We start from the raw sequence: 18,523 nt of genomic DNA on the forward strand, positions 1-18,523 counted from the left end.
CTTAGCAACTAAAGCTTCCATCAGCTTATCCTTAGCTGCCCCTACTTGGACTGCCTAACCCTCAACTGCTCCACCAAAGGCAGCCTCAAACGAGAAATTAAGCAGATCAACTGAAGAAATGGAAAATGTCTCGAAGTCCTTCCCGAAAAACTCATAACCAAGCTTGTAGATGGTCTGCATAGCCAAGCATGTAGAAATCGGCCTGACAGGAAGCAAGCGCCACTTCATGACCAGCTTTCTCATTCTTCAGCTGGATATTCTCCTCGACAAGCCCAGTGTAAGCACCCTGCAGCTTATTCAGTTCCCTTTTTAGGTTTTCGCTAACAGACAACGTACCTTGCTAATTCACTTCCTTAGACTTAAGCTTACTGATAACTTCCTTGAAACGAGACACTTCAGCATGCATAAAGATAAACTCCTCACCCTTGGCAAAACAAGTAAATCGTACCTCCAAATTGACAAGCTCAAGTTTCTCGACCACCGGAGAAACACGACAGACTTCCTTTTTTGCAGCTTTCAACATCACCTAAGTTACACTAAGCCTAACATTCAAATGGGCGACCTCTTCAAGAGCGATCTCCAGCTGCAAAGAAGTGGGGGCAAAGACATCAGACCCCTTCAAAATAGCGAGTTCAGATTTGAGCTTCTCGATATTTTCAATACCCGAGCGAAGCTGAGCTATCAATGCCACTTCGGCCTCTTTAGCACACTTGACAACATCCTGATCAACGCACATAGACTCAGCTGCTACGATCAAAGTCTTATGCATTGTAGCAATCAGGAAAGACCTCATCGAGTAGGCAAAGCGTTTCGCAAATGAGTCTGAACGGATGACAACTTTCCCAACATTGTCGACAAACTTGGTATATGCATCAACGTCCACAAGTAGGTCAGCCTTCAGCAGTGCACAAACCTCGGGAAACTCACTAGCCTCAGACTTGGTGGATCTCTCACAACTACCCATGCGAGCAGACTTCCCCTTCTCAGTAGACGAGTCAGTCATGGTAGAATGAGGAGTAGGCCCAGACGCCACCATAGCAGCAGAATCCACATTCCCGCTCTTTATAGTAGCAAACCTTTTAGAAGCAAAACCAGACTTAGCTCCTAACGAACACTTCAATACAAACCTGGATACCAGATGCGTCACCAAACTCTTTTGCTGGGCAAGTCTCTCAGCAATGAATGCGCTCATCTTCGGAGCAGCATGTTTCACAAACGCAGGCTCAACGGTCATCTTCGTCCCCTTGAGGGAAGTTAGATCAATGACAAGCTTCTTGGCAGCAGACAAGCTCCCACGAGCAGCAGAAAAAGGCATCCGTTTTTTCTCGGTTGAAGACTCACAAGCAGGTGACGAAGATCTTTTCTTTCCACCCTCATTGGTAGCACGCTTTACAACAATGATCAGGTGAGCCGACGCCTCGTCCTTTATCCGCTTTATCTTTTCCTTTGGAGGTATGCCACTTTTCTCTTGACGAAGAGGGCTGAGCAGCCAATGCCACTCACGGTACTCATCAGGAATGGCCAAGGAGACGTGCTCCTTCTTCATATCTGCCAAAGTCCTTGGAGTTGAGCCAAACTTTGAATCTACACAAAGTAAGAAAGACAATCAATAAATTAAAGTCATGGAGCAGCTCAACAAAAAACTCAAGCAGGACAAGAATGAAGCAGTTCACTTACCACTGATAAAGATAGTTAGGACATGTAGCTCAGGAGAAGAGTCTAACTCCCACTCTCCGCTCACCTCCAAGGTGTTTTTCACCCACTCATGATCACCTTTGCTAATAGCATCAAGCAACTTATGGCGAGACCTCAGCTGCCCCACACTTTCCTTGTGGCCGATCTCAGAGAAGTACCAGAACTCATTTATGGTCAAACCAAGATCAAAGAACCTGCTCAAGTTCAAGAACCCCACCATTGCACGAACTGCATTTGGGGAGCATTGAGCAGGCGCATACTTCATGGAGCAGATCACCTCCTGGAAAAGACATGGCATGGGAAAAGTGAATTCCAGCACAAAATAATATGGATGGAATTTGATAGCTCTCTTCCTAGCAGAGGCACCATCGATGCATGGTTCATGACCGCTATCATCTTTCACCTGCTTGACGCGAACTCCAGACAGAATCGCATGCTTGTACGCCTCAAGAAAATCCCGAAATAGCTCGTCAGAATTAATCTTGACATGTGCAGCCTTAAAGTAGCCCACCTTTCTGGAAGAACCACCTTGACGGTACAAAGGTGGAGGATGTTCGTCACTTTTGCGATCAAAGGAAGACATCTCAATGTCTCTGCAAAAAGCACAAAGAAAAATATTCAAAGAGCAGCTCGCGAGAAGAGAATTCAAATAATAATAATAATAATAATATGTGTGTGTGTGTGTGTGCATATATATAAAGAGAACCGCACAGCCTGAGGGCCCCAGGTCCTTACCCACGTGGCCCAAGCCGCTCGGCCCAATGAAAGAGGAGGCCCGTGCCTCCTCCCTTTCCTCTTCTTCATGCGCCAAGCACTCCAAATAGGCCCTAAGGCCCACGGCCCAATTCAACAGAGAAGTGGCGAGTGCCCCGCGCCTCTCTCCCTCTCCTCTACAACCCAGCGAGGCCCAAGGCCTCTCGGCCCAACCTCTCTCGCTCTTTATCGCCTACTACAGCAGACCCGAGTTTGCTCCACTAAGCTTAGCCTGTGCCAAGCTCACTTAGAGGGGCTAGAGCCCTACGGCTCGACTAGCCCAGCGCCCTTGCACTACAGCCAACCCGTGCCGCGCCACCAAGCAGCCTCGTGGCTCCTTGTCGTGTGTCACTCACACCCACGGCCCCATCAAGCCAATTTTTTCAAGTCCCAAGACTCCCAAAAAATTCAAGAAAAAGAAAATTCAATTTTTTCTTACCTTGGTGTGGCACGGAGAAGAAGAACTACAATGACAAACGACTCTTAGCAAGGGCAAGAAAAGAAGAACGCTAGGGGAGAGGGAATAAAAATTTCATCTGGCTTCTCTTCCTTGTTGGAATAAAGATTGCTCTTCAAACTTATTTAATCCCCTGCTTAAGGCAAAATTAAATAGGTATTGGGGTAATTATTTTCCTTTTCCTAGAAGAAGGCTATCTCTAAATCAAGAAAGAAGATCAAGTTCAAATTGGGAAACAACTTCACAAGCCTAAGTAGCTTGGGATTCCTACACCTACAATCCTTTTCCTGCGTGCAGCACAGTAGGTGTAGGGGCATTTGTGGAGCCTAAAATAATCCCAAAAAATCTAGAGGCAACACGTGGACTTTTATTCAAAGAAGACAAGATTGCCCTCAATAAATGGGCAAGCTCCTCAGATGCTCCCACGCGCAGCTTACACCCCTGGAGGTCTCAGCAGCTGAATACGACTGCCCACAGCTCACCTGCCCTTAGCAAGGAATTAAAGATAAGGATTAATTACCCAAATCCTATCTTTAATACATTCCCAATTGGAGATTGACTCCAATCAAGTAAGTAATCCTAATTTAAATCAATTAGGGATAATTACTCCATTATCTCAAGATATTATTTCCTATTAAATATCTTGGGAATATTTAGAGAATATTTCTCCATTAAACAATATATGGACGGCCCTAGCCCAATAAATACCTCATATTCTACCAAATTTTCAGAGCTTTAGCAATCCTAAAAAAGCCCTAAACACTCTACTCTCTCACAAAAACTAACTTAGGCATCGGAGATCCGTTGATCTAACCCCCCCTCCCCCCCCTCCGCCCCACCTCATGGGCGTGTGAGGCTTAGGTCTCTGATCAAAGGTGTTGATTGTTTTGCATGTGCATTTTCGTCGAGACTAAAGACGACAAAAATTTGCATCAACAGCTACCATTTCATTGATCTTTGACTTTGAATATTTATGAATTTGCGTTGAAGCATAGCCGCACAACTCATAAACACGTGATTTATGCTAACCTACAATTGGACGATATGTGGTTTCCTATAATCACATATTTGTACTCTGCAGCTCACATTCGTAAACTTGTAAATTACAAAAACAGAAATGGTGGTTGGGATGTGGCATGCTAGGACGGTGGTGGTCATAGTGGAGGGCAATGGTGGTGGAGAATGTGTTGGTAGTATTGGAGATGGTAGTGGTAGTGGCACGTAATAGATGCCACTTTCAAGTCATGAAAAACATGTATTTTTGGATCATACGCTCCGTCACTCGGTTAATCATGCTCTCCTTTTTGATTATTTTAAAATATGTTTTTTTTAGTATAAAAGGGCGTGATCATGCGCTTTCATAGAGAAATCTGACCAATAACAAATAAAAGATATGCATTTCAATATAATAATTATAAAAAAAAAAAAACTAAAACAAAGGCCGCATACCCGGAAAGGAATCATGACACGTGCCATTGCTGAGCTGTCAACCGACCTTTCTGTTGAACGCGCGAAGAAGCCGCCCCAAAGCGGTGCTAGACACACCTTTCATTAAAAACAACACCTTTGATCAGCAAAACACACCTTTTATTAAAAACACCATAATTAGTTAGAAAAAAATAAAAAATTAATCATGATAAATTTACCTTTTTGTATCGTATGGTGTTAGAAATAGGATCTCTCTACGTTATTTTTGGCTAATGCTAGGAGATCACATAATTTATTTTAAATTAAATTTACTAACAAATGATGTTGTTGTATATAATTAGATTATTAGTTAAGTATGCATAAACGTTCATATTTTTTTATTAGTGATACGTTATTTAATTTAAAATTTTAATCTCTTTAATAATATTCTATATTATTTTGTAATTGACACAGAACAGCACCAGTCTGAGTATACCTGCTCTCCTAGTGTTGGCTTATATCAATGTCATCACCTTGGACATTTGGAATAAAAGGTGACCTTTCAGCTCACGCCTTTTCCCCTTTCATACCCCATTCATAGATTCTTTATGTTCTCACCATCATAAACTGTGTATGCAAATTATACCCTTAATCATTCGTCATGTATTATTTTACTTAATTTTAATTTTTTTTTTCAAAATTAAAAAAGTAACATTTATATTCCATTTTTAACTACATATATTATATTTTTGTGACACTAGTAAACTAAATTTCAATTGCTAAACTCAATCTTATAATTTACATTCTTGAATTTTATTAGTTGTAGTATAAGAACTGTCACGATGCTCGTTTGGAAATATAAATACTAATCATTCACACACATATGAACGAATATGAACATAATAATTTTTTTTATTCAATACATACTTTTTTCACATTAAAATAACACTATATTTTATGAGATGAAAAGATCGCTTTCATAAATGACGGTTTTTGTTTTGCAGAAGTTTTCTTCAACTTGCTTGGCATGGTGGATCTCTGTATTTATCGGACGTTGATTAATTGAAAAAACTTGGGAAAAGGGCAAGCACGCTGATAGCGAAGCACATGATACCAAACTTGATTGCGTCATATGATAGACTTCGTTGAATCGTTTTCCCCTGCACTTGCACTTCGTTCTACAGAACAAAAAGGAGATATTTATTCAACTTTCACATCCTGCTATCGACAATGCTAAACCATAATGCAGTCTATTAGTTAAGAGAATTTATTGTAAGTGGTGAATTGCTTCAGTGGTCAAGGTTTTATTCAACTCATTATGTTCTGAGTTTAAACTCGCATTGTCGAGATTAGTCTGCTTAGACTAAACAGTGAATTTTTTATTTTGAATAGAAAATATTTTTGAAAATATGTCACACGTTCTGTTTGCATCACGATTTATTAAGTTTGATCAAGTCCAAGGAGTCGTCTACAATTTGCTTATGTTTCCTTTTAAATGTATTCGTTTTCTTTTCAAATGGTAGGGATTTAATGAATTCAAAAAGCTGTTACAATCCTGAAATAGAACTAAATTCATGTTATGTTTCTGTTGATTGAACGAAAATTAAGTCAAGATCTGATATGTATACATTGAATTAAGTAAAGTTTTAGTTAGAGGATTCATGAACTCATACGACAAGGTTAGAAGTCAAACCAGCTAAAAAATTTGACCCAAAGAGTTCCATTCTGCTTTTGCATTTGATAATTCAATGGTAATTAATGATATGGACAGTTGCCTATAATCTCATCTCAGCTCCTTCATTATCTAAATCGAAACCTAACTATCACTTAATACTACGATATAGTGTATTACTCTTCACTTGTAAGTAGGAAGTCTTATGTTCAATTCTCGTCAAATACAAATTTAAATCATAATATTGTTAACTAATTATGAAGCTAAGCACATTCTTTATTCCTTAATGTTGATAAATATTGCTATTTAAAAAGGAATTTGCAAATCAAACTGCCCAAAGATGGCAAACCAAACAGAAAATATAGGAAAAAGCACTGACTTTTCATACGTAACATGGCCTAGTGGTAAGTGCGTGGATTGCGGTTCCCAATAAACAAAAAAATGTGGGAGGTCCCGATTTCGATAATTCGAGTTGGTGAGTCTACTTGATAGTGCTCACGGATAGAGTGAAATTCCCCATAGCCTATTCGGAGCCGGAATAGGTGAATAACTATGACTTGTCACAAGTTGTCTTTTTTTTTTTAAAAAAAAAAAACAAACGATACTATCTACATTAAGAAAGAGACGGTGAGTTCAACCTCATAATAAATTAGCAATAATATGAACAAACAAATTTTCCGTGTGGGTAATTCACTACATCCAACAGAGACTAAGCTGAATTTAATACGTCAAAGCAAACAATTGGCTTTTAAAAATCGCTAAATCAAAAGCCCACATAAAACAAACAAAATATAAAATCCAAATAAACAAAAGTTGGAAACTCCTCCACCATGATCTAAACGAATCAGTGTGCACCCCAAAAACAAAGCTTTACTCTGGTGTACACTAGGTCCTTTTTTCTTTTTGCTCAATTGTGATTGAATGTCATTTAAAGTTCATTTTGGCTTAAATTCAATCAAATTGAAGGTTGTTTAGTGACCTATATGTTTCAAGTGGATAGCAAAATTTACTATGCTAATTAGAATTCTTAATTGAATTGTCGATTTATTTGATATCAAAACTGATAAAAGTGTTGAAACAAGAAATCTGTGTGGGAGTTGCGCTACTCAAGCAATCATACACAACTTGTTTTTTCTGAACAAATATTTTTTCTTTGTCATTATCACTACTTTTGAGTGGCATATCTTTCTACTTGTAAGCAGTGGTAGATTCATAATTTTAACTTTAGGGGGTCTCTCTGTAAAACGTCCAAGTTTTTTTAGTGAGGCAATTCGTCGAGCATTTTGTGGGCATGTCGTCATCTGTTGAGCCATGTTGGCTGTATGTCAATCGAGTTCGTCGAGATCCTCTACCTAATGTTGTCGAGGCCTCCTGTCAATATACTTCGAGCATACATTTCATCAAGTACTTAGTGGGTACAAAAAAAGCACATACCATAAATTCAAAGGACTTTACATTTGTTTTCCGACCTCTATAGGTTCTAAAACCACCCTAGTCCCTCTATTGATTCGCCACTGCTTATAAGTTATAAGTAGAATATCTAAAATTTTGTTCCCATAATGAGTTTAATGCTTAATTATATGATTTCACGTTGTGTATAAATTTTTGTAAAGTATGTGTATCAAAACAGAGTCTTTTATTCTTTGACCTAAAAACCTGTTATTGGAAGGCAAAGCGCACGCTCCTATATATATTAAAGGACCTTGGGCATTGCTAGGTGGTAAAAGTTGCACGTAGTTCTTGGAATACAGGCTGCAGGGGCTAGTGGGGGAGGTGGCGGAGTTGCCTTGTTGGAGGTGAAGCACAAGATCCGATCAGTAATGGCAACCTCCACTGTCCTATTCACAATTATTCTGCTCTTCCTCGGTCTCTCGGGTTCGTCCTCCTACTTTCTTCCACCTCCACCTGTTTGGTTCCCAAGAAAGTGCAAGAAAATAAAGTAAACACAGAGAAGAAAAGGATGGAAATTTTGAGCTACAAGTCTCAGATTTTCTTTCTGGGTCCTCTTAAAAGAAAATTTTCTCAATTGGGTCTTTATATATTTCCTTGTTGGCTTTCGTGAAAGAAAAAAGTAACTGAAAATTTGAAAATTTTCTTTTTCCTCCCGTCTAGTTTCCCCTGTTTTCTCACCAACCAAACATAATCCAATCTTCTGTTTTGTGAACAATTTATATTAACCACTCACTAATCTACGATGGTTTTTCTTTCCTTTCTAAAATTCGGTATTAGACATTTGACAACGTATTTTCATCGAATTTAGGATCTGAATTTAGTATCTGCTTTCAGATTCAACACTCCAAGTCCAGAGCCTGAGCTTCGGAATCAACTATGGACAAATAGCCAACAACCTCCCATCTCCGTCGCGAGTGGCCGTCCTCCTCCAGTCCCTCAATGTCAGCCGCGTCAAACTCTACGACGCCGATCCCAACGTCCTCCAAGCCTTCTCCAACTCCGACGTCGACTTCATCATCGGCCTCGGCAACGACTACTTGCAGAGCATGTCCACCGACCCTCTCACAGCCCAGTCCTGGATTCAGCAGAACGTGCAGCCCTATCTCCCCCAGACCAAAATCACGTGCATCAATGTCGGAAACGAAGTCCTCGGCGGCAACGACACCCAGCTCTGGTCGTACCTCCTCCCGGCAATGCAATCCGTCTACCGCGCCCTCGTCAACCTCGGCCTTTCCAAACAAGTAGCTGTCACAACTGCGCACTCGCTTACTATTTTAGGAAACTCCTACCCACCGTCGGCGGGGAGTTTCCGACAAGATCTCACTCAGTATATCCAGCCGATCCTCAGCTTCCACTCGCAAGTTAACTCGCCCTTTTCGATAAATGCTTATCCCTACTTTGCTTACAAGGCCAGTCCAAGTGAAGTTTCTTTGGAGTACGTGCTGTTCCAGCCTAATCCTGGCATGGACGATTCAGTCACGAATCTCCACTACGACAACATGCTGGATGCCCAGATTGATGCCGTTTATTCTGCCATCAAGGCGATGGGGTATTCAGACATCGAGGTCCGAATATCCGAGACCGGCTGGCCTTCGAAAGGGGATGCAAACGAGGCCGGCGCCACGCCGGAAAATGCTGGTATTTACAACGGTAATCTGATGAGGAAAATTGAAGAGAATAAAGGGACGCCGGCGATGCCTAAAGTTCCGGTCGACATTTACGTTTTTGCACTTTTTAACGAGGATTTGAAGCCCGGTCCTGCGTCGGAGAGGAACTACGGACTATATTATCCGGATGGTACTCCGGTTTATGATATCGGATTCCAGGGCAGCCTTCTTGGAGTCCAGGGTAATCCTCCTGGAGTCCAGGGTCTTCCTCAGCTAACTTTTTCTGCAGACTCGAATGTAAATGTACGTAAACATTACCTTTTGTTAATTATTCTTTCTATGATCTTGGGTTGGAATTAATTTTCTTGAATTTTGAATACAGCGATATATTTATATTAATTTGATATCTAAGCGGAGAAAATTACTACTGTACCGTAATTTTCTTAAATTTCTTAACAATGATGTCTAATGCTATATTTTTCTTTGTCTTTTTCAGGCCATGTCCATCTTCAATTTTCTGATCCTTCTCATTGTGTACTTATTATTATGTGCTTATTAGAGCTCATGTATTTTATGAACAACTTTTTGGGGAGGAAGACATGCAGACAGGAGCAAACCTGAATTCCAGAAGATTTTTTTAAAAGCAAAAGGAATTGTAATAGGTTATATTAATAGCTTTAATTCTTCTTATACTGTATACATTTAGTTTCTTTGATTTTCTACACTAGTGAGCTAGCCAATAATCTTCCATGGCAGCTCAATTTTACACAATATTGCTGAATAATGGGAAAAAAGTACACACAATTGTAGTTCTCATTGTATTTTTATCGAGATTCACTACTTTGCTTTTGACGTCTTATGTTCGATTTTTTTTTTCTCACTTCTATCAGAAAAAAAGATATTCAGAATGTATCTAGTGTTTTATGTTCGATTTTCTTTTTTTCTACTATCGATTAAATCGAGAAGAAAAAAAATTATGATATGCATGGACTACTTTAATCTAATATAAGATTTGATACAAAATCAAGCGCAGTGACATTTTATGATTCATATAATCAATACCATTGAGTGAAATCCGACTTTGTTGACTTTGTTGTTATTGGTGTTGTACGGTGGGAAATCAAATGGCATCTGTGAGGTAAAGGCTGTCAGGTTCTGTCCACTTCATACGTGCATCAAGTGGACTTTTTTATGACTACAATGCCACATAAATTGTTTGTTTTTATGAACGGAAGCAAATGGTAACGCATCCCTATCCTTCCTTGTCATTCCACTTGTAATCATGCATGTGAATCTTTCTGTGTATAAAATTCTGTATGGCTTCTGCTTCACAAAAATCCGAATTGGCTTTTGACTCTTCCTTTTGGGTTGCCTTTTCTATTTTCCAAATTTTAATTTTAGAGCTATCTGAATTTTAGAATATAGTCCATATCATAAATAAAACAAAATAATATATAAATTTGTAGAGGGATGGAGTTAAAATTTCTTCTAGTGGGGACAACCTGAAAAACAACTAAAAAAATCATATTAGGGTTTAGGAATTTCAAATGACGACGTATCATAATTTCAATATTATAAAAACTTTAATGTAGTAATGGAAAGTGGCAAGTTGATGAGAAAAATATTAACACACAAGAGGCGAATGAGGGATTTATCAATTTCAATGACAGAACAAGAGCACTTTTGATCATATTATGTTTGATATAGAGTAGAAGTAGTATGAAGGTATGCTTAATATTAGACATATATTTTCTTCAAAGATAACACGTGTACATATAATTGCAGTATGCAGCTTAATTAACAAATTACTTAAGTGGGGACATCTGCCTCTTGTAGGCCTTTATTGGCTTCGTCCATAAATTTGTATACGAGAAGTTTATTTTCAAAACTCTTGAGATTTGTTGTGATAAAATTCAACAATTAATAATACATAATTTAATTAAAATAATATCGATGATATTGCTATTGACTCATAGTGCGACTTCACGTCCATGAAATCTTTCGTATGGTCACCAAAATTAAATGAGAATTCAGAAATCCTTATCAACTTAACCTTTGGCGTGTGGACTGTTAACTCAAAAGTGGCAAGAGCTCTTTGTCTTTAACACGGCTCTGCATTTTGTTTTTCCTCTATTTGCGGCCTTTCGAGTTATCGAAATCTAAGTTTTTGAGCTTACATGCATTAGGGTGACGAAGTTTTTGCTTGATTTTAAATATTATTCTTCAAACTTTGGATATTATTATTTTTTATCATATCCAGTTTAGACCTTCAAGTAACTTAAGTTCAACTTGCCAATGTTATTTGCGTCCAGTGCTGTTCATTTTTACGTGCTTGAGAATTGAGAAAAACTCTCTATTGTAACAAATGTATTGGTTTGTAGATTTGCAATCGATGATTGTCATTTGTTTAACAGTATAACTCGTTCAATAAATATTTGTCACATGGTTTCATTGATTACAAGATAGTTTTCTCCGCTTGATCACCCTGCTAATTTGTCCATACCTGACATTAGTATTCTCTGCCGCCTGTAATATTTCTAATCCTTAATTACGTGACAACGACGGTTAAAAGACTTGGTACAAATGTAATAATATAATTATATGATAAAAATAGAGGCATTTTTCTTGAGTACTTACGTGCAAAGACTTTCGCCAAAAGAGCAGGCGTAGTGAATATAATATTGTAGACAAATTAAACTTAGCGATCAAGATTTGTTCATTAATTATTTGGTGGGTGAAAAAAAATAATTAGTGTTAGAATAATTTTGTTTTACGAATGTAAACAAGATCAAGCAAAGCAATATAAAGTGCGGGTCGCTTTCATTCTTTTGCATTGTAGGATTCTCATCAGCAATTCAGCTGCAGCCTGGCCCCCCAAACCCAAGTAGGATAAGCTTTGACAGATACATATATATACACATTGAGTTCACAACACATCGAACTTCAATGATATAAACCATTTATTTTTCAACTTAGACGTTGAACTAATTAGAGGAACCCAGTTGATGAAGCGTGGATCAAGCAAGATATGTAATGTTGGTTTGGCAGTTGACAACCAACTGGATTTTCAGACAGCTTGACCGAACCATTTGGTTTATCAATTAATGATGTCAAATTATAAGAGGTTTCATTTCATTGGTTTTAAGGAAACAGAATACCACATTTAATACAATTCTCCTAATTAAATTGTTAGCCTCACATTTTCTGGTCTTGGATGATTGCGGACATGCCAATACGCGGTCGAATAGGCGAAGTGTGTACTTCAATTTTTTTTTTTCTATTTTTTTTTTCCTTAACACTATGTTTGGGTGAAGAAATTTAAGATTACTAAGGAATTTAAAAATGACGGAAATTGAAATGACGAGATTTTATTTTCTAGAATTTGTAAATTTTCTTGTTTGGTTAACCTAAAAGAACAATGGAATTGAATACAGAATTTGTTATTTTTAAACTCTCAATCATAGAAATTGAGAAATGACACCTATTTACATGGAATTTAAACTTGGGATTTGGAGGTCCCAAATTCCAAGTTTTTTTTCCATGCGGAAATTCTAAATTTCTATGCTTATGAATCCAAACAAGAGAATTGGTGCCTGTTAATTTATAAATTCTGACTTTTACCAAAATTCCATGTTTATTTCCCTCATCCAAACATAGTGTAACTTCTTTAAACAATTACGGCTAAGGAAGCAACCCCTAGGAGTTAGATGTTGCATGTTGTTGAGGCCCAAAAACGTAATGAGCAGGCCCAATTGTCACGATAGCCCCAAGTGAAGCGCGAATACATGCGAAGGTGCGGGATTGAGGAAAGAATATATTCACAACCATGTCACACTACATTGATTAAGCCAGATATTTATATAAATCACACCATGTGTCCAAGTCACATGCTCGGTGTTTGTCAAGTAAATTATGGTGTAGATGGTTACATGAGTTTATTGGGCCTATGTGGAGTCAAGATTATGGAGGATTTTAGGCTGCTTGGGGCCAAAGATCCAAGCCCATAACCCTTGTATCCCACATAGGCAAGCATTGAGAGAGAACATACTTAATTTACCCATTTCCCAGCAAGCTAACCAATCTAATTAGAAAGGAATCAAGTCCTATCTCTAAGATCATGTGAAACCCCTAGCAAAACATGCATTTAATAAAGAGAGGTTGACTTTCCCTTCCCAGGTCACACAGAAGTTCAACGTGCGAAAGCCATGGGGTGCGCTACCAAAAAGTAGTGCTTGTAGAAAGCTGACCTGGGAAAGCAACGCCTTGCGAAGGAAGCATGATGCAGGTTTGACAGGTTGGTAGCACCTAGCCATCTTGCACCGAAATTGAGGGTAGTAGAAGAACTAGGGAGTAAAGGGGAAAAGAAACAAGCCATAACTAGATATTCCTTGGGAAGGAATCATTCAACTACAAACATAGGTCAAGAACTTTAGAGGGGGATTCAAGATAACAGGGAGGGCCAAAGAAACCCACGAGGCATCACTCTGCAACACGACTCAATAAGTACTAATAGTAGTTTAATTAATTTAAATAGGTACAAATAGTAGTTTAATTAATTTAAACAACACATAGGAGTTGATGTGTGATTGTTGTACTATAATAATTTTCAATGTGGTGGGAACACGACTCAATACACCAAATGTCATAATATAATTGGTTAAAAAAAAAATTCAAATGTCCAACAAATTAAAATATTACACTTAATGTACCAGACCATATATTCAACACACTTAAAAACCTCATATTCGGCAGATGGTAAGAAATTCTAGTGAGGGCTTCATGGTTGATCAAACGAGAACCTAAGGCCATCTCAATTGAGGGCCAAATCCCCAACTTAGCCCTTTTCTCAAAACCCATCTTCAATGGAGGGTTATAAAGAATCTACCCTAAAGGATGTAGGCGCCAATTCCTGAGGGCTTGCTACATGTTCATGGCCCCATAAAGAGAAAAAGACTATCTGGGACATCATATAGCAGTAATTGTGTGCTTCTGGTTGCATGTTTTATCATGCACCCGCAACCTTTTTTACACAAACTGACAAACTGTTTATGCAGGCCCAGATCTCTAGCCGTTACAATTTTTTTTAAACTAAAATTATGTGAAATCTTGCTAACCGGTTCTCATCCCTTTCTTTTTTTTTTTTTTTTTTTTTTTTTTGTGGGAAAAATATCGGTTCTCATTCTTACACCTGTTATACTCTAAACACTCTCTCCAAAGATAGATATATTCGGTATACATCTTAAAAAAATAATTTGTTCAAAATATTATATTTAGATAGGTACAGATAATGTTTAATTAATTTAAACAACACATAGGAGTTGATGTGTGAGTGTTGTACCATGATATTTTTCAATATGCTAATTAAAAAGTAATAAAATATTGAGAGGAATAAAAAGTAGCCCATGTACCCAATGTTCTAAAAGACACTAACCGGTAGTTGGGCAGTAGGTTAGGACCTAGTGACTAAGTGACTAAGCGGACCATGCAGATTTAATTCAATTTATTATATATATATATATATATATATATATATATATATATATATGAATTACAGCCTACTTACACTCTAAAAAAGATTATACTTGTAGTGAGAAATTGGGATAAGTTAAAACTTAAGCCATTTTGGCATTGGCATCATCACACTTGTCTGTGCAGAGAGTGAGAAAGAGAGAGAGAATGCGTCTGTGTGAAGAGACAGAATGAAGAGAAACAGGAAACGGTGAGAGAAATAATATGGGTTCTTTTTAATAAAAAAATTTAAAAATATGAAACCCTAAACTCTAAATAGCCTAGCCACCACCTAGGCCGCCTGATCAGCTTAGGTCACCTGGCCCTTCTAGCCCGTCTAACCCGCCTAAGTAGTTGTCTACCCCTACTTGATTTTCCTCTACATTTTGACCTTAATTGCATCAATCCTCCACCGCCTAAGTCGATTTTGAGAACAATGCATGTGCCATTCAAGATGAAAAATTATAACCCTGCATTATTCCTTAAAGATTATATTTTTAGTGCGCTATATTTAAGAATGGTGGCTAAACATGGCCAAACCATTGGAGATGCTCTTAAGAAGGCCAATGAGACCTAACTAGTGTTCTAAGGAATGAAAATTAGACACGTTGTTTCAATTAAATTGCAGTATGATAATTTTTGAGATAGTGGGCCCCGCAAACTCTGTCTTTATCTCTGGCTCCTCCATTGTTAATTTCTCAGTTCTATATAGCTTCTTTGAGTAATTTCTTAGTCTTTTATGGGTATTTATTTTTCTTCTTCTGGCTTTCATACTCTGATTTTCATGAAATCAAACAAGGAGTACTAAATGATTTGGCTTTCATACTCTCATTTTCTGTAAAATGAGGTTTTTATCTAATTTCATAGAAGGGCCAAAATAACACAACCAAGAAAAATGACAGTACAACTCAAAGAAATTGTCTGAAACTAAATCTGAAGCGATTGTTGATAAACTGCAATATAGATTGGTGTCTCTGTATGAGGGTAGGGAAGGCCATCAGAACTAAGGAGTAAGGACAAGAACCAGAGTAAGGGTTCGTTTAAATGTTATTGACGGCAGTAGAAGTTTGGTAGACTTTCTTTTCTCTTTAGTTTTTTAAGAATGCAATTTAATTGAAACATGGAAGAGCCACGTGTCTAATTTTCATTCGTTGGAATACCAGGTGTCATATGTGACCGGAATCTGGAAAATTTTCTCCAAGAGAAGGAGATTTGGATTAAATACACATTGTGTAAACCTGGTTGACTCAACCATAGTAACTTCGACATTTATGGAAATTAAGTTGAAGGCTTCTCACTTACAAGTAAATAGAAATGTCAATAAATCATGATATTAAAAGAGCTTAATGTTGATTTAATTACACTTGTTATTCAAAAACTAGTCTTGTGTTCCAATCCAATCCAACATCAATTGGATAAAGGTTGGACTAGAATGGATGCATCAAGTTGAAAATCAAAGTTATCCATAATAGACGAATGAACATAATATGACATTATAAATTTTACTTTACTAATTGAAAAGAAATAAATATAACAGTCATCGAGAAGGCTATACAACTCGAGGAGACTGCATCTTGTCAGACTTACATTTTACAATGTTACAAAATGTTCTATTTATAAAGGACATTTTACAAAGTTACAAATATCTATTTATAAAGGGTTAGTGCCCTAATTTTATTTATAATTGACACATCTCGACCCGGAATGTCCACTAGGACTCCGAATCGAGATGTGCTAGCCGACACCTGGAAGGTGACGAAGCCATAAAGTATAGTGATGTGGAAAATGTGAATGAATTTAGCCCTAAAAGTGCCTAAGGACTAGAGTGCATTGCGAGCGGGAACGAGCCCGTTTCACACGCAACGTCAGAGCATAAGTAAAGTGCAGTAGTGTAGGTGCAACGTTAGAGCATAATAAAGTATAGTAGTGTGTGTAAGGATCATACCCTCAAAGGTAGCCACCTATACTGAGATTCGCCACAAATCCTCGTCGATACGAACATACAACAGCTAAAACTTGGAGGGGTGCAAATACAAGGGTGAGTGGGCCTGAAAATAAAGTTTTTAATAAAAACCTTTTGAAAACATTATAACCCCTCGCTGTAAAACCCATATAATTCCCCAAAAAATAATAATACATCCGTATATAGAAATCATGCTCGAGAGTAGTGAAAACCAAGTATATGCCATGTCAAGTATCTCAGCAATGAAATAAGTAAACCAGGTGAAATAAATCAATGTAAAATGATATGGCAGCCGGAGTCACCTAACGTGACTTGTATGGCTCTAAACCTGCACATAAGTCGGAACCACCTAATGTGGTCTGTATGACAGGTTGGGTGTAAATAAATAAGCTCAAGTGCTATGATCATGTGAAGGCTGTGCGAAGTATCGCAAGTCACCTACGAGTCGGAACCACCTAATGTGGTCTATACGACAAGCTGGCACCTGCCTTGGATCCAAGGTGAGCGTACGGTACGGGAGGTGAACGATTATGTGAAGGCTAGCCCTGACCTCGGGCGAAGCACTAACACTGGGGTGAAAGATAATGAGTACCAAATGCATCCAGGCATAACCATATACATCACAACCACTAACATCATAATGTACTCACCTGTAGCTTACCTGGGCTCCACAGCATCACGCAACATTATGCAAAGCTATAGCATACGCTAAAATGTAAAGTAACCATGACATGGCATTTTAAATGAAATTCCACTTAAAACCATTTCTGGGAAAAATGGGAAACATATATACGTATATATAGAAAACCGAAAAGCCCACTCAGCTAGAGTCCGCGCTACAACTCCCTAGCACAAATATCAAGGCGTCACGAACGATTGCCACCTGGAACAATTATCAAATTACGTCTTAGAATTCTTATCAATAGAACGTATAACTTACATGTCCTAATTGGGAAGATCCGTATGTCGGATTCTCGATCCGTAAGTTTCTAATATCATCAAATATTATGTATTATAATGTATCAAAGTTTGGTGACGATCCAACGGTCGGATCGTCAATTGCTATAATAATTAAGCAGCGGACTTTCATGGAACTACATTCAAATGACAGAAATTCGTCAATCGGACTTCACCAATGGAATTAGAGTATTCAAATTTAACCTAGGAAGGTCAGGGGACGTCTCGGCCCACGCGCCGCCGCAAATGGTGGTTGGCCGCCCTGACTTGCCGGAAAATTCAACTATTTCTAAAAATTACCAAATTTTACAGGAATGAAGGTCTCAACGAGTAGAACAAGTTTCATACCTATGACTACGGTCAATTTGGCTGGAAAATACCTCAAATTCCCTTTGATTCATCGGAAATCCTATAAAGGGTGATTCTTAATTTGCCCTCAAATCGACTCTGATGCTTCAACCAATGATTGGGCATTGTTTCTGGGTTCAAGGAGAGTCTAATGGTGGTAGATATTGAAGGACTTTGCTTCAAAAATTGGCGAATTGCCACCAAGAACACCATGATGCCGCCGGTGCCATTCTCACGAAACCAAACCAAATCTTGTCTAATTTGTGTGGAAAATCGAAGAGAGAAGGCTGGTGGGAAGTTCCCAGGTGATAACTCGACGTAAATCGTTGGAAATTGGCCAGAAAACCATCGAAACCCATCGGGTTTCACAGTTTCTGTGGGTCGGGTTGTAGAGAACCGGTAGGGATCCATGATCCTGTGCTTCTCACCTTCTCCTTCCCCCCCCCCCCTTTCTTCTTTCTCCATTGGTCACTCGCCATCTCTCTCTTTTCCTGGTTGGCTTCACATCCCCCTCATTCCTTTCCTTTATAGCCTATCTCCACCGCCCATCTTGTCTTCTTTAAATCTAGGCCACACACGTGGCTCCACTAGATTTAACTCCAAAAATCTGGAGTATTCCAAAAATTAATAATTTTACAATTTTTCCCTCAACTTTAAACGTTAATAACTCCTTCGTTATAATTCCAAATCACGATCATTTTGCG

General features: G+C 38.3%; 1 protein-coding gene across 1 annotated transcript; it reads left to right on the forward strand.

Moving 5' to 3' along the window:
• Positions 1-7,626: 7,626 nt before the first annotated feature.
• Positions 7,627-9,895, forward strand: LOC103939428 (glucan endo-1,3-beta-glucosidase 14). Its single transcript, XM_009349513.2, has 3 exons — positions 7,627-7,859; positions 8,271-9,346; positions 9,540-9,895. Exons 1-3 carry the CDS (start codon positions 7,805-7,807, stop codon positions 9,600-9,602), a joined length of 1,194 nt encoding a protein of 397 aa, XP_009347788.2. The 5' UTR covers positions 7,627-7,804; the 3' UTR covers positions 9,603-9,895.
• Positions 9,896-18,523: the final 8,628 nt, after the last annotated feature.

The sequence above is a fragment of a genome, unplaced genomic scaffold, assembly GCF_019419815.1.
Source record: "Pyrus x bretschneideri cultivar Hongxiangsu unplaced genomic scaffold, Pyrus_bretschneideri_v1 Contig29, whole genome shotgun sequence".
Taxonomy (NCBI): domain Eukaryota; kingdom Viridiplantae; phylum Streptophyta; class Magnoliopsida; order Rosales; family Rosaceae; genus Pyrus; species Pyrus x bretschneideri.

Bases quoted from the DNA above. Each gene is read 5' to 3' on its own strand.
- LOC103939428 (XM_009349513.2), top strand. From the start codon at position 7,805: ATGGCAACCTCCACTGTCCTATTCACAATTATTCTGCTCTTCCTCGGT. The intron at 7,860-8,270 runs GTTCGTCCTCCT...ATCTGCTTTCAG, and splicing joins GCTCTTCCTCGGTCTCTCGG to ATTCAACACTCCAAGTCCAG. The intron at 9,347-9,539 runs GTACGTAAACAT...TGTCTTTTTCAG, and splicing joins CTGCAGACTCGAATGTAAAT to GCCATGTCCATCTTCAATTT.